This window comes from Perca fluviatilis, chromosome 4, assembly GCF_010015445.1.
Source record: "Perca fluviatilis chromosome 4, GENO_Pfluv_1.0, whole genome shotgun sequence".
In the NCBI taxonomy this organism is placed as follows: domain Eukaryota; kingdom Metazoa; phylum Chordata; class Actinopteri; order Perciformes; family Percidae; genus Perca; species Perca fluviatilis.
Window position 1 is genome coordinate 35,675,910 of NC_053115.1, and position 14,461 is coordinate 35,690,370.

A 14,461-nucleotide genomic window follows, 5' to 3' on the forward strand; every position below is an offset into this window, starting at 1 on the left:
CAAAAAACTTAAATAAACTGAATTCTAATAAAAATGTAAAGACATCTTTACTATATATATAAACTATGAAAATAATACAATTAATTTATTATATATACAGTATATCTTTTACTTCTTATGCAACCTCTATAGTGCGTGTGTGTGTGTGTGTGTGTGAGTGTGCATGTGTGTGCGTGTGTGTGTGTGTGTGTGTGTGTGTGTGTGTGTGTGTGTGTGTGTGTGTGTGTGCCTTGCTGATAAACCTGAAATAAAAGCCAGTCATGCTCCCAAAGGGTGTTGCCAGGGTGACATCATTGTAGTGTAAGTGATTGGCCTAACTCTCAAGTCCGAGCAAAACACCTCAAATAAAATACATTAGGTCAGGGATTTTTTCAATATGTGGTCCGGGTCCAACCCTGCAAGTCACAAAGAGGATTCCAGAGGGAGCTCCATGACAAAAATAAGTATGACTGTTATTATCTTCATCACACACACTATCACAGTTGATACAGTGTCTCTCTCAGCCTCTGGTGATGTGGCACCTTTAGTTTATGCTTGGTTTTCTTCTGCTTATTTTGTACACTCTACAACATGCACACTGGCCACATAGTCATACATCTTCATCTTACATTACTTATCATACTGACATTCAAATCCCCCCTAATGTGTTCCTTTAGTTATACTTTGAAAAATTACTAATTACTTTTGTTAAATAAATCATTTTGTTTATAATAATAATAATAATAATAAATTGAATTTGTATAGCGCTCTTCAAGGACTCAAAGTCGCTTTACAGGGCAAGGTAGAAAACAAGAGGGTCGGATTTTGGCAATGTTGCAGAGGTGAAAGAAGGAGGTTTTAATGACGTGGCGGATGTGGGGCTCAAGGTAGAGGGTGGAATCAAAAATCACGCCAAGGTAGCGGGCCTGGAGAGAGACAATGGTGCCGTCGATGGTGAGAGTGGGGTTATTGATTTTGCTGAGTGTGGATTTGGAGCCTATGAGGAGGAATTCTGTTTTGTCGCTGTTGAGTTTGAGGAAGTTGTGTTGCATCCAGGTTTTAATAGTTGACAGACAGGAGTTGATGTGGGAGAGGGGAGGATTGTGGGGGGATTTGGTACTGAGGTAGATCTGGGTGTCAATGGCGTAACAGTGGAAGTCCAGGTTGAAGTGGCGGAGTATCTGACCAAGGGGGAGGATGTAGATTTGTCAGCAAAAAGCGGAGGAATGAGTTGCAGAGATCCGGAGTAGAGGTAGGGAGGGTGTTGGTCCGAGGCTTGAGGAGGTTGTTCACTGTGGAGAAGAGGGTTCTGTGGTTTTGGCAGGGGTCGGTGAGGATGGTGGAGAGGTAGGCAGACTTGACAGCAATGAGGACGTCTTTGTAGGCAGTGAGGTGGAGTTCATAGGCTTCATGATGGACTATGAGAGATGATTTCTTCGTGAGACGTTCAAGTTGGGGGCCAGTTTGTTTCATTTTCCGGAGTTAAACTTGTGCATCTTTCATATTTGTCATGGCCCAAGAGCTAGGTTTTGACATTGCCTGCCATGCAGCTAGAAGTCCTACACTATAGCTGGAACAAACAGCTTCGGCATCTTCTGGTCAGTGATTAAGTGACCCTTGTCACACAAATAATTAATTTCGACGATAACACTTATCACTAACAGTCGTTGCTATCTGTGCGCTCGGGGAAGTTCACTGAACAAAGTCTGTGAAATTGATTCCATACTGTAAATGACTATGCAAGGTTCCCTACCTGCAAGACTATTAACTAATACTCTTTATTCTGGACTGAAACTGCAGCTGAAACAAGGGGCCGTAGCTCTGAGTCAAACCTGCGGCCCCTGCAAGTATAGACTGAGCCTTCGTACATGGGGTGCACGCTCAACCAGGTGCCCCTTTGATATATATTTTTTTATGTTATATGTTATATCATATTATATATATCATATGTGTCCCAACCGGCAGCGGCAGAAGGCCATCCATCAATAGCCAGGGTTTTGCCTGTTCAAAGGAAGTTTTTCCTTGCCACTGTCGCACTAAATGCTTGCTTATCTCTCCTGAGAGAAAATTTAATTGAATTGAAATGTTAAGTTATGATACTATAAGTTATGTCCTTTTTGTTCGAACACCGCAGGGCACCTTCTAGTAATGCATCAGTTTGACAATTTGCATTATATGTTTGAAGGGTAGCATTAGAGGAAAAGCAGAAATTCAAATTCATGAATCATGAAAAAAAATCAGTTTTCTTTAGGGTGCAGTATCAGTATGAATCCGGCTAATAATGTCTGGATTTGCTGTCAGCACTGGTCTGAACTAAAAAAAAAAACACTCAGTACTCGAAGATGACTTGATTTTTTTAGCATTTTAAGAGCCTGGATTATTTCCAAAAAAACATATAACACCCATATAACATTGCCCATTTAGGGTTTATTTATTACATTGATCTAAGTGATTTTGAAAGATCAAACTGCCATATCATCAAAGGGTCATGTTTTCCATACAAATAGTCAGGAGACAGCACCAGGGGGGGAATTATTTTTCCACACAACAAAGGGATGTGATGTGTGAAGTACATTAACATGACGTGATTTTCAGGAAATGTATGTTTGTAATATGTATGGCTCAAACGTCTCCTGTCTGAGGACAGGAACTATTGTCCTTTTGGTGGCTTAAAAATTGTATATAAGGACAGATACACTGGAGGTAAGGGAGAGAACACTACTTCTCCCGTGAGCACATAATAAAGGTTTTGTTTCCGGAGCAACTCTGCACTTTTTAAGAGAACAAGAAGGAGAATTTTCTAGGACACAAAGCATACACGCTGCTCAGGTAGGCGGTGTGGCCCTGAGGCCTGTACTATGAATCAAGATCAACATGCCCTGGATTTCTTTCAGTTACCCGGCTTCACTTAACACTAACAACCGCGGTCCCGCATAACCTGTGTCACGACGGTGGATAACAACTAGTTCAATCAACCCAGGGTTTCCCAATCCAGCGGCGCGCGCGTTCACATAAAAGAAGCGGTGTTTTCACAGCATGACCAATCGCAAACATCTATCAGAGCCGCATATTTTATATAAGAAGAGCAAACTATAATTCTACAGAAATATGAAGAACACAGACACGGCTTCACAGGCAAAACGCAATACAGTCGCTGCTTGCTAAAACAGGAAGGAAAGCTGGCAAAAAATAGCCGACGCTGTAACGCTTATCAATATCTAGATCTGACCATAATTACACTTGTACTTTCCATAAACTGCCGTTGCTTTAGCCTATTATTTCAGTTGCAACCCTGGCAGTGGAAGCGATCGTGAGAGCAAATAAAATATATAATTCAAACCGATGTGCGCATTGGCAACACGACATTGCCAACATGGCAAATAGCCTATACTTAATTCCCTTCCCTTAAAATCTATACATTTCTTAAAAATACCCATCAGGGAATGTTAACGGGGCTGTCGGTCTCTAAATGTTTTAACTTGTAAGGAGTTTCTCTCTCTCTCTCTCTCTTTTTTTTGCTCTCTCTATCTCTCTTTTCTCTCTTTTTTTTTTTCGCTTTTTTTCACTTTTTTTTTTTTTTTTTTTAAGACCGAAGCCTTCGATCTTCTAAGAACGGTGATGCTGTTGTCAATCGAGTATTGCTTGGTCAGTAGGCGGTGCTTTTACACCGGTTGATCTCTTATATTCCAACTTAAAGTGATGGTTCGGAGTAATTTAGCCCCTTTGCACCACGACCTCGAGCCAAACAACCCCCCCAGAAGCTTTTTTCACCTGGGTCGAATATTGGGAGAGTTAGCGTTATCAGTTGAATAGCTTAGTGCAGACGCTAATGGATCCAAGAGTGTATCTCATAAATGACCCCACTAATAATGCCCAAAATGATACCAAACTTCTACACTAGTACAAACAGGTTATGTACTCATAAAACGATGGATTGGAAAGTTTGTAAGTACACCAGGAGCTGGCTTCTGCTCTCTGCTGCTATTGCTACCGGCAGTAAGACAAGTGCTTAAGGACGTCTTCAAATTACAACACCGAAAAGACATACAACAAAAATATTTATTAATATAACTTATTTTTTAACTAGCAGGAGACACGTTATAATTGAGGTAAGTTTGGAGACACTACCTTATTTAATCATGAAATTAATAAATATTGTTGTTGTATCTCTTTTCGGTGTTGTAATTTGTAATTTGCAAAGGACCCTAGGGTGAAATTACTCCGAACCATCACTTTAACCTGCTCCCGACCAGGTTAAGTGTTCAGCATAAGTTACCACGGCGATTTAACCCAGTAACAAGTAATCCACCGTCGTGATACAGAAAACCCTGGGTTGAACCTGAAGTTACCTTGTTAACAAAAAATCTTGCTTTGTAGTACAGGCCTCTGGTGTCAGTGATAAAACCTGTCACACTGTACTGCAGGCTACACGTATTGTTTATTTTGCTATGGAACCTCTGTACTTTGTGGGTACTCAAAGTTGGGACACATATTTACTTATTCTTGGTTAATTAACAACATTGCAACAGCTGGTATAGTTTTAAACTTGTGAGTCTGTGTGTGTGTGTGTGTGTGTGTGTGTGTTTGAGTACTTTGCCAGGTGTATTTCTGTCTGTCTGTCTGTCTGTCTGTCTGTGGACAGATTTTTTCACTGCTGTAACGTAACAACCATGTAAGATGCAGTCCTGAAACTTTAGAGGTGTGTATTTCAGATGAAAATAAAGGCTGAGTTTGAAGAAGGGCGTAGTCCGAAGTAGGGGGGTAGGAAGTAGAGAAGCCTCCCCACACACACACACTCTTTAAGCCTCTGGCTGACATTTGCTTTAAGCCATCCCCTCAGTTGTATCCGGCTGAAGTGTACCAATCGCAAGATGGTCTCTTGTGTCAGTATTTTTAAGTTCAAACTCAACAGTGCATTTGAGAAGCTTGCTTTGATTGTTAGATATATTTATATATAGAAATATGTGTTTTACACTCGTTGTTGTTTTGGTATTGGTACAAAAACAGGATCCTTATTCTGTCACCAGTGCTAAAACAATGACACTCAGCTCTGCAGTTAAAATGTGTATTAACATGTAGGCTTGTCGAGCAAAGAATGGAGAAAGTAGAAGATTTATATGTATACACAGACTGAAATGAAAAGCCAGCAGCCAACAATTTGTACCAAAGTACTGCAATGCAATCTGCAACCTATGTTATATATATAAAAAAGACAATACATTGTATTTATACACCACTAACATTGAGGTAAATGACACAGTGGATACAAGAGAACTTAAACACTCTGTTTAATGGTTGACTTTTGCATCAAGTGTAATACATAGTGTATCCACTCATGGCTCAGGGCCAGACACAGCACTTGCAGCTGTCATTAAAGACAGATCCAGATCCGCATTGGCGGACATGGGTGACGCCACCAGCGCACATGTAGAAGCTGCTCCTGTCGTCTGGGTGAGGGTAGAGGCCGTCAGGTTTGCCGTTGCAGAAGCCGGATCCCGGGGCATGGGTGGTGGTAGTGGTGGTGGTGGTTGCAGGGGAGGTGGTGCTAGCACCAGGTTTGGGGGTGGTTGTAGGGGGCAGTGGGGGCAGCACTGAATGGTCGAAGGAAAAGAATGGGGTTTGAATTAGATAAATAATTATCGTTTATCTATAACTTGACTAAAACTTTAATCCAGACAGCACAATATATGGGGGGGAGGGGTATGTCCCCCCCAATATTTAGAAGAGGTAGATTTTTCCCCTCTTAAAAAATATGAAAGACAACCGTCTTTCGTTCAGGGGGCTCAAACCATTTATATATCCTTCTCACCGGTAAATATAGCTTTCCCAACGATTTCAGACCCCCTTTTAGTGAACTATACATTTTAACCTTGCAGAGCACATCTCTTTTCTTTCTATCTTTCTTTGTGAAATGAAGCTGCCTTCAAGTGTGGTAGAAAATGTCAAGATCTACAAACAATCGGACGGAAAACGATAATTGTGTCTACATTGGGGGTGTAAAAGAACACAACAGGGCCGTGAAAAAGAAAGATGTGATTGCTCAACATTTTCTGGGAGAGGATCCCCAAACCCCCCAGTTACAATGTGTCCCCCCCAATATTGAAATAAAACCTACTCCTTTGCCTGTTCTCACTCCCAACGCTAGGTCAGTGGCTCTCAGCGTCAGAGACGCTAAATGAGACATTTTGCATCAGTAAATTACACCAAAGGCCACCAAGCATTGGTTTTTGACACACTGGGAGAGAAACTGTGTTACATTTCTCCAATAACTTACTGAGGGTGGCTCATTCCTGAGGCTTACATTAAGAGATGCTATTACACGCAAAATACCTGTTTGAACATGCATGTTGATCATTTTTTATAAGGCAAATGACTATAGTAGTTCAGAATATGACATGTCATTTATGCTTTACAGGCCCTTATTACAGAGATACCTTATGTCCAACTTAGTAACTTAAATACCTGGTGCCCATTTCAATAAGACAATAAGACAATTTTAAGAATATACCATTAAACAAAACAGGAATGTTTAACATGGTAGCCAAAAATAATTAGTCCTAACAGGACAATAGTAGGGGTAATAATTAGCCAGACCATAAAGATAGCAGACATTACTATTTGTCTTGTCTTTGTCTGTAAAGGAAAACATCTGCATGAAAATGCTTTGGACTTACCAATATTAAGAAGTTTGCGCAGATGACCCATTAGAGGGTGGTTGCCCTGTCCACAGAATCGCCCCGCAAAGTCATCCAAATCAAGGGCCCAGACAAAGGCACCTCCGAACTTCTGCTCCTGGAGGTAGCGTACCTATTGGGGTGAAAATAAATACAAATTGGTTCAAATACTTTGCATATGCTGTGAATGTGTTATATAAAATAAATGAGAGAGAGCTGACGTGCCACCTACCTTGGTCTCAAAGCTCTCCTTGTTGTCAAATCCCACCCACTCGTTGTTCTTGACGGCATATGGAACTTTCTGGTCGTCAATCCACTGAATGGTAGTGCCTTTCAGGAAGGTGCAGATCTACCATAGACATCATCAGGTTTGTGTAGGTTAGCAATGTGTAAATGCCAATGTAATTGAGACAAAACATCATATCGTAATGGCTTTATTATTTATCTGAACTGTACCTCATAGTGGGACCAGAATCCAGCTTCACGTGTGAATGGTCCGGCTGATGCAGGGCCATTAGCTGGGGCTCCAACACCAGTGTCTGATGATGTCAGACGGAAGGTACGACCATAAGTAGCAAATCCCATCCTCAGCTTCTCCAATGGGGTGCCTTGGTCTCTCCAATATTTCATGGCATAGTCCTACAAAGTAAATGGAAGAGGTGAAGTCAAACCTTCTAAAAATGTACCCCTCAAGTGTATATTTCTTCATTTCCCAATGTCCACTTACAGTGTTAAAGTAGATGAGGTCGCCAAAGTCCTCTGAGCCACGGAACAGTGGGCTGTTATGTCCAGTGAACTGCTCCCAAGTCCCATGGAAGTCATAGGTCATCACATTTATGAATTCCAGGTACCTAGAGATAGGGGGAAAAAAATAGTCATTGAAAGACCTTTGTTAAACTCTCAGTTTTCTCTCTCAAGAGGTATTCATGACAGCACACTCACTTGGCAATCTCAGCAATCTCATATCCAGCATCGATGGTTCCCTTTCCAGCAGACACTGCAGCAGTCACCATGAGCTGAGGATTGCCAGTGGCCTTGGCCTCAGCTGCGTAGGCTTCAACGAGTTCCTGCAAATACAGACCAAAGAAGAAGTCAACATGATGTTAACTGTAGAACAGTAGCTGCAAATTGCAGCTAGAAATCGAGAAATCTGTACCCACTTTGCAGAGCAGAGTGAACAGCTGTTTGTCCTCTGGGGGACTTCCACGAGCACCAGGGTACTCCCAGTCCAGATCCAGACCATCAAATCCATGAGTCCTCAGGAATTTGATAGAAGACTGGATGAACTTCTGTCTGTTGGCTGGAGAGGACACCATGATGGAGAACCTGCAGGGAAGATTGAGTTCTGTTATCCTACTTGGTACAATCAGAAAGTAGGCTAACAAAGGCGGCCTTTAGCAGCCCTTAGCTTTATGGCAACAACTGACTGAATTTTGATTGGAAATATGTTTTATCATTACTACTTTTATGTTTTTACATATGGGCTTTATAACTAGCAAACCACACTATCTGGTTAGCTATATATTGTTGATTTGTTCTAAACACTCAGTAATGCAAGTATAAACTAGTATTAAGTACTGTAGTGCTGTAAGTCAAAGATCAGATCAGCTAAATCTGCCTACTGGTCAGTTAGCTATCTACAAAAAACTATGTACATTTATATAGGCTATATTTTGCCTTCAGTTAAGACTCCATTGGACTTTCAGGATGTTTTAAGAATGTAGTGGTCAGATCATTGGTAACATAACTCCAAGCAATCTGTATTTGCCTAACCAATTGACTTTAATTCCCTCACACTCACAGAATTATTTAATTATATTTAACAGATTACAAAATTATCAGTTCACACAGGTTCTCTAGGTTTATCACAAGAGGAAAAAACAGCAGAGGAAACTGTCACAATGTTTCAAGTTTCAAGTATATATATATATATATATATATATATATATATATATATATATATATATATATATATATATATATATATATATATATATGCCCCCTACATATATTGTTAGTTTGTCTCTTTTACAGGATGTATGTCATATATATATATATATATATATTGTTAGTTTGTCTCTTTTACAGGATGTATGTCATTAACTGGAGAAGTTGTGTGGTGATATGTTTTACTTATTTTGTGTATCCCATTAGCCTGCATTGCCTTGTCCAATGCATGCAAATTAGCGATTTTAATTAGTTAACGCCTATTTTGCACATCAATTTGGTGCTTGTGGTGATGTAATTGTTCTGTAAAGGGAACTATAGTTTGACTATAGTGTGACACGGACTGTTTTGTGCGACGCACAAGTTCAAATAAACGTTCACATGGCATGCACAAAGCTCTCTGTGTCTTTAATTAGTAAAGGGTATACATACATAATTTAACAGTTATTACACAAGGGGGGGGGGACGCATCGGAACTCAACAAAGTCTAAAAAAAGGGCACTTTCTCACGAGGAGGAAAAAGGGCAGTTGTCCAAGCAGCTTTGATGTCTATGTGTGCACTTGCCAACATGTGATTATGGTCTAAAATGTTACTCACTGTCTTGAACCAAAGTTCCATCCACCAACAGCCAGCAGGGTCTTCAGATGAGGATTTCTGTAAATAACACAGAGGATACGTTAAGACTATAAAACATTCTCACCACACTTTGTTCAAGCTTGTAAGTGCTTGTAACAGCTTACTAGAACATTGTATCGTTTAGGCCCATGTAGGGCATTTGCATTTTACAGTAGGTAAAATCTCTGGATCTTAAGTCATTGTTTCAGCAAAGTCATCCATTTCAGGCTTCTTATGCAGAGCACTGAATGTATGCGAGCTCCAGAGGTACTGCAGCCCAGCCTGACCTCTGACCTCTCCTGTATGTGATACAAGGTTCTCTCAACTCTGGCCACTTACTTGTTCTTTAGGGCATTAAAAGACTTGTAGAGGACATCATCATTCCATTCATAGGTAACCAGCTCATTATTATGGTTGATGATGGAAAAGGCGTAGATCAGGGTTGTGCACAGGAAGGGGTCCACATCTTGTGGCAAGTACTTTCCCTCACCAGGTCTGTACTGGGACCAGTTGGTGAAGTAACAGACCAACTGTGTGGCAGATCCTGTGTTGGAGTAAAGGAACATTACATTAATGTCAGTCACTGTATTAAAGTTAAAATCAAAATCAAATGATCAAAAAGTATTACGACTTACCGAGCTGGCATATCACCAGACATAAGCCTAAGGAATATAGAAAAGAAACAGTTAGACAAATAAAAGAACATTTTGAAATCTATTATTATTATGAGTTATATTTCAGTATTTTTCTATATGCTTATATCTGGTGTAAGTGTGGTCTAGACCTACTCTGTCTGCAAAGTGTCCCAAGATAACTTATGGTATAATTTGACACTCTAAATACAATTTAAAAAAATGAATTGAATTAAGTTAAAAATATATTCAGTAGATTCAGTTTTATTTATATAGCCTAATTTCACAAGTCACAAATTTGCCTCAAGGGCTTTTACAGTCTGTCAAGCATACGACACCCTCTGTCCTTTGAATCTCGAGCTAGAAAAGGAAAAACGCGCCAAAAAACTCTTTAATGGGAAAAAAAATGGAGGAAACATCAGGAAGAGCGCCAGACAGAGGGATCCGTTTCGAAGGACAGACATGCAATATGATGTTGTGTGTTAGTGAAGATTAATATGTAAATACAGCACCAACTGAAGATAAATACCTGCTAGAATAGTGAGCCTCGTCATCTTGAATTCACTTCTCACAACTTCACTTGATTACTACAAGACAAAAAGTGACCCAGGGTCTATGATTGAAACAACAAAAGTAAGCTACCAATCTCAAGATAAACCCATTTAAAAATGATAATTTAGAGGCATTGTGTTCCCTTGTGAACTCACCTTAGGACTTGATGAGAGACGAGAAAATGACAGCTGAGTTTGGCCTTTTATACAGGGAATTTTGCACAGAAAAAGGAGGTGGTGGAACAGCCTTTGATAAATGGAGGTAATAAATGTCATGATTATTAGAAGATGTTTTGATAAGATGCTGCAAAGTCTGAACATTAAGATGTGTAGACAATAATTTACTCTGTGCAGCACTCTGCTTACAGCATGCACGCAACACGTGAACGGGTTATAACTTAAGTATATATACATCACTCATTAATGTTGAGCCAACATGACCTGTGGAGCATAGTCCTGATATTTCACCTTCGTTTTGGATAAGCGTCTTGTTGTTACTCTTGTCAAGTTAACATGACTGTAGGTTAAAATATCACTTTTAAATTGATTAATAAATCACTCAATGAAACCTTCAATCAACTGAAAACAAATATTTGATCATTAAAACAAATCAATTAGTACTTGTGGCCAAATAGATAGATAGATAGATAGATAGATAGATAGATAGATAGATAGATAGAGAGTTGGTGGTTCGATCCCTGGCCCTGCAGTCCCATGCCGAAGTGTCCTTGGGCAAGACACTGAACCCCGAGATGCTGCGCATTGGAGTGTAAATGTGTGTGAGTGTTTATCTGATGAGCCTTGTACGGCAGACTCGGCCATAGCGTGTGAATGTGTGGAATGGTGAATGGTTCCTGTACTATGTTAAAGCGCTTTGAGTAGTCGTTAAGACTAGAAAAGCGCTATATAAAAACAGTCCATTACTCTACACAACGAAATTAAGATGACATCAATCACTCACTTAGCAGCATAACAATAGAAGGATAAAAAGTGACAGTTAATAGATAAATATATAGTATAAAAATAAGATAAAAGTATTAAAACAAGAATAATAAAACCAGTACATTAACAAACACAGTATGGTTCAAGTCTAGATTAGCTTAGTCTTTCAGCAGCTCATTTATGGCCATGGAAAAACCAGTTTTTCATGCGGTTTGTCCACGCCCTCATGACCCTGAGCCTGCCTGAGGGAAGAGTGTCAAACAGGATGTGGCCAGGGTGTGTAGGATCTGATTCTTGCTGCTCTTCTCTGCAGCCTACTGGAGTAGATGTCCTCAAGGCTTTGGAGAGGTGCACCAATGATTCTCTGGGCTGTTTTAATTACCCTCTGTAGGTCTTTTTTCTCCTCAGTGGTGCAGCTGGAGAACCACACTGTACAGCTGTATGACAGCACACTCTCTATTGTGCACCTGTAGAAATTTGTGAGAAGTGTCTGCGGGAGCCCAGTGCTTCTTAGGGTTCGCAGGAAAAAAAGAGTCTCTGCTGAGCTTTTTTCCCTATCTCTTTGGTGTTTACTCCCCAGGTCAGATCCTCCGCCAGATGCAACCCTAGGTATCTGAAGCTTGGGACCTGTTCCACCTCCTCTCCATGTATCTCAAGACTGTCATGTCTGTTGTTTTTCCTAAAATCAATTATGATTTCTTTTGTTTTCTTTGTGTTGAGAATTAAGTTGTTTCTGCTGCACCATGATACCAGTGATTGGACCTCCTCCCTGTAGGCGGTCTCCTCATTGTTGGTTACCAGCCCCTCCACAGCTGTGTCATCTGCAAATTTGAAAATGGAGTTTGAGTCATGAATGGGAGAACAGTCATATGTGAATAGTGAGTAGAGGAGCGGAATGAGAACACAGCCCTGGGGAGTGCCAGTGTTGAGGATGGTGGTGGAGGAGGTAATATTTCCAAGTCTGACATGCTGGGGGTCTGTCAGTGAGAAAGTTCTGGATTTCTTTCAGTAATCCGGCTTCACCAAAACCTAACAACCGCGGTCAACGCGCATAACCTGTACTACGACGCTGGTTATCAACTAGTTCAGTCAACTCAGGGTTTCCCAATTCAGCGGCGCGCAGTCGCGCACGTTCACATAAAAGAGGCGGTGTTTGCGCACCACAACCAATCGCAAACATCTACCAGAGCCGCATGTTATATAAGAAGAGCAAATTATAATTCTCCATAAATATGAAGAACACAGACACGGTTTTACAGGGAAAACGCAATACAGTCGCTGCTTCCTAAAACAGAAGGAAAGCTGGCAAAAAAAAAAGATGTTGTAGATGTTTAAATCACAACGCTTATTAATATCACTTCCTTATCAGTCAGGACCAAGATCTGACCATAAATACACTTGTGCTTTCCATAAACTGTCATTGCTTTAGCCTATTATTTCAGTTGCAACCCTGGCAGTGGGAAGAGACCGTGAGAGCAAATAGAAAATATAAAAACATAATTCAAACCGATGTGCGCATTGGCGACACACGGCTCAAGAAGCCGATATGTAGTTCCCTTCCATTAAAATATACATATTTCATAAAAATACCAATCAGGGAATGTGAACAGGGTTGTCGGTCTCTAAATGTTTTAACTTTTATGAGCGCATCTCTCTCTCTCTCTCTCTCTCTCTCTCTCTCTCTCTCTGCACCGAGCTCCGCCTGATCTTCTTTAAGAACGGTGACGCCGTTATCAATCAAGTATTGATTGGTCAGTAGGCGTTGCTTTTACACCGGTTGATGTCTGATCTCCAACTTAACCTGCTCCCGACCAGGTTAGGTGTTCAGCATGAGTTACCACGGCGATTGAACCCGATAACAACTAATCCACCTTCGTAGTACAGAAAATCCTGGGTTGAGCCTGAAGTTAGCTCGTTAACGCCAAATCCTGGTTCGTAGTACAGGCCTCAGGGGTTCTCCAGGTGAGTGAGGGCAGTGTGAAGTGCAAGTGAGGTGGCGTCATCGGTGCATCTGTTGGCTCTGTAGGTGAATTGGTGTTGGTACAGATTAGCTGGAATGAAGGCCTTGATGCTGTTCAGTACCAATCTCTCAAAACATTTCATTATGACTGGTGTTAATGCTATTGGTCTGTAATCATTCAGGCATGCAACAGTTTTCTGTTGCAATGGCCCCTGAATTGTTGCCATGCCGGGTACATGCCTTCAAAGGTCTCCCATTGTATTTATCAAAACAAGCAATTGGCCAAGAAGCCAGCCTACAACAAGGCATGGCTGGCAACCACTAATTGCCGCCTCCAGCTGCCTCTCGTTTGGCCTCATCAGGCCAGGACAAAAGGAGCCACGCCGAACAAGGCAAGTGAGTATGTGTTTGCCACTAAAGCTTACCACTGCTCTGTTTCCTGCACTCAGAAAGCCTGTAAACTGAAGCCAAGGAGGACTGTAGCTGAATGACCCATCGAGCTTCACTGGAACTTGAGGTCTCCTGTCCCCTCCTTACGCAACTTCGCTGGTGAGCCGTCTGCTGCACCTCACCTACCCAGCTGAATTCCCCAAGACCTAACCCAACCCTTCACACCTGCCACGCCATGAGGGAGCTACACTGCTGCACTCCTTACTTTGTTGTACAAAGAAAAATAAAGCACCCACCTTAGTGGGTTTTCACTGCAATCTGATTCTGGTCCATTCTTGTCATGCCACATAGTGTATTAAGCCGGTTCCATCCCCTTTTTTGATTTCATATTATTAATATCAAACCCCTGGCTTTGATTTTTATTATTAACAAGTCATTTAATTACATCCCTGTGATATGGTGGTTATTTAATCATCAAATTAAACATTAAACTGACAAAGGTCATGTTCTTCTCATGTTTGTTCTGACGTTTATCAATATTACATTTTAAAAGTTCAAATAAATCAGTAAAAATAAGATTCTAACAACGGCTCTCTTTGCCATTTTTCTGTCATTGGATAGTTGACAGTGGAGATAGAGATGCCCTCAACAAACATGTTTATTTTATGTTCATTTGATTGAAGTTGTACAAAATAAAAAGGAGAAAAATTATTAGTAGTTAAATTTAAATGTACTTTATTTACTTTAGGTTTTTGAAACACCAACTCTAA

At 40.7% G+C, this 14,461-nt stretch overlaps 1 protein-coding gene and 1 long non-coding RNA gene across 3 annotated transcripts; one reads left to right on the forward strand and one right to left on the reverse strand.

The window, feature by feature from the left end:
• Positions 1 to 288: 288 nt before the first annotated feature.
• Positions 289 to 14,008, forward strand: LOC120556668. Its single transcript, XR_005638885.1, has 2 exons — positions 289 to 443; positions 13,751 to 14,008. It is a non-coding gene; the product is annotated as an uncharacterized LOC120556668 (long non-coding RNA).
• On the reverse strand, positions 5,251 to 10,623 carry LOC120556667 (acidic mammalian chitinase-like). 2 transcript variants are annotated; one of them, XM_039796312.1, is made up of 12 exons: positions 10,556 to 10,623; positions 10,378 to 10,435; positions 9,852 to 9,878; positions 9,556 to 9,760; positions 9,199 to 9,255; positions 7,814 to 7,979; positions 7,596 to 7,720; positions 7,381 to 7,504; positions 7,110 to 7,292; positions 6,886 to 7,002; positions 6,654 to 6,786; positions 5,251 to 5,570 (listed from the first exon to the last, which is right to left on the reverse strand). In XM_039796312.1, exons 2-12 carry the CDS (start codon positions 10,400 to 10,402, stop codon positions 5,320 to 5,322), a joined length of 1,413 nt encoding a protein of 470 aa, XP_039652246.1. In that variant the 5' UTR covers positions 10,403 to 10,435; positions 10,556 to 10,623; the 3' UTR covers positions 5,251 to 5,319. The 2 variants fall into 2 exon arrangements, with proteins under 2 accessions (XP_039652246.1, XP_039652247.1); XM_039796313.1 differs by lacking the exon at positions 10,556 to 10,623 and having other exon boundaries at positions 10,378 to 10,459.
• Positions 14,009 to 14,461: the final 453 nt, after the last annotated feature.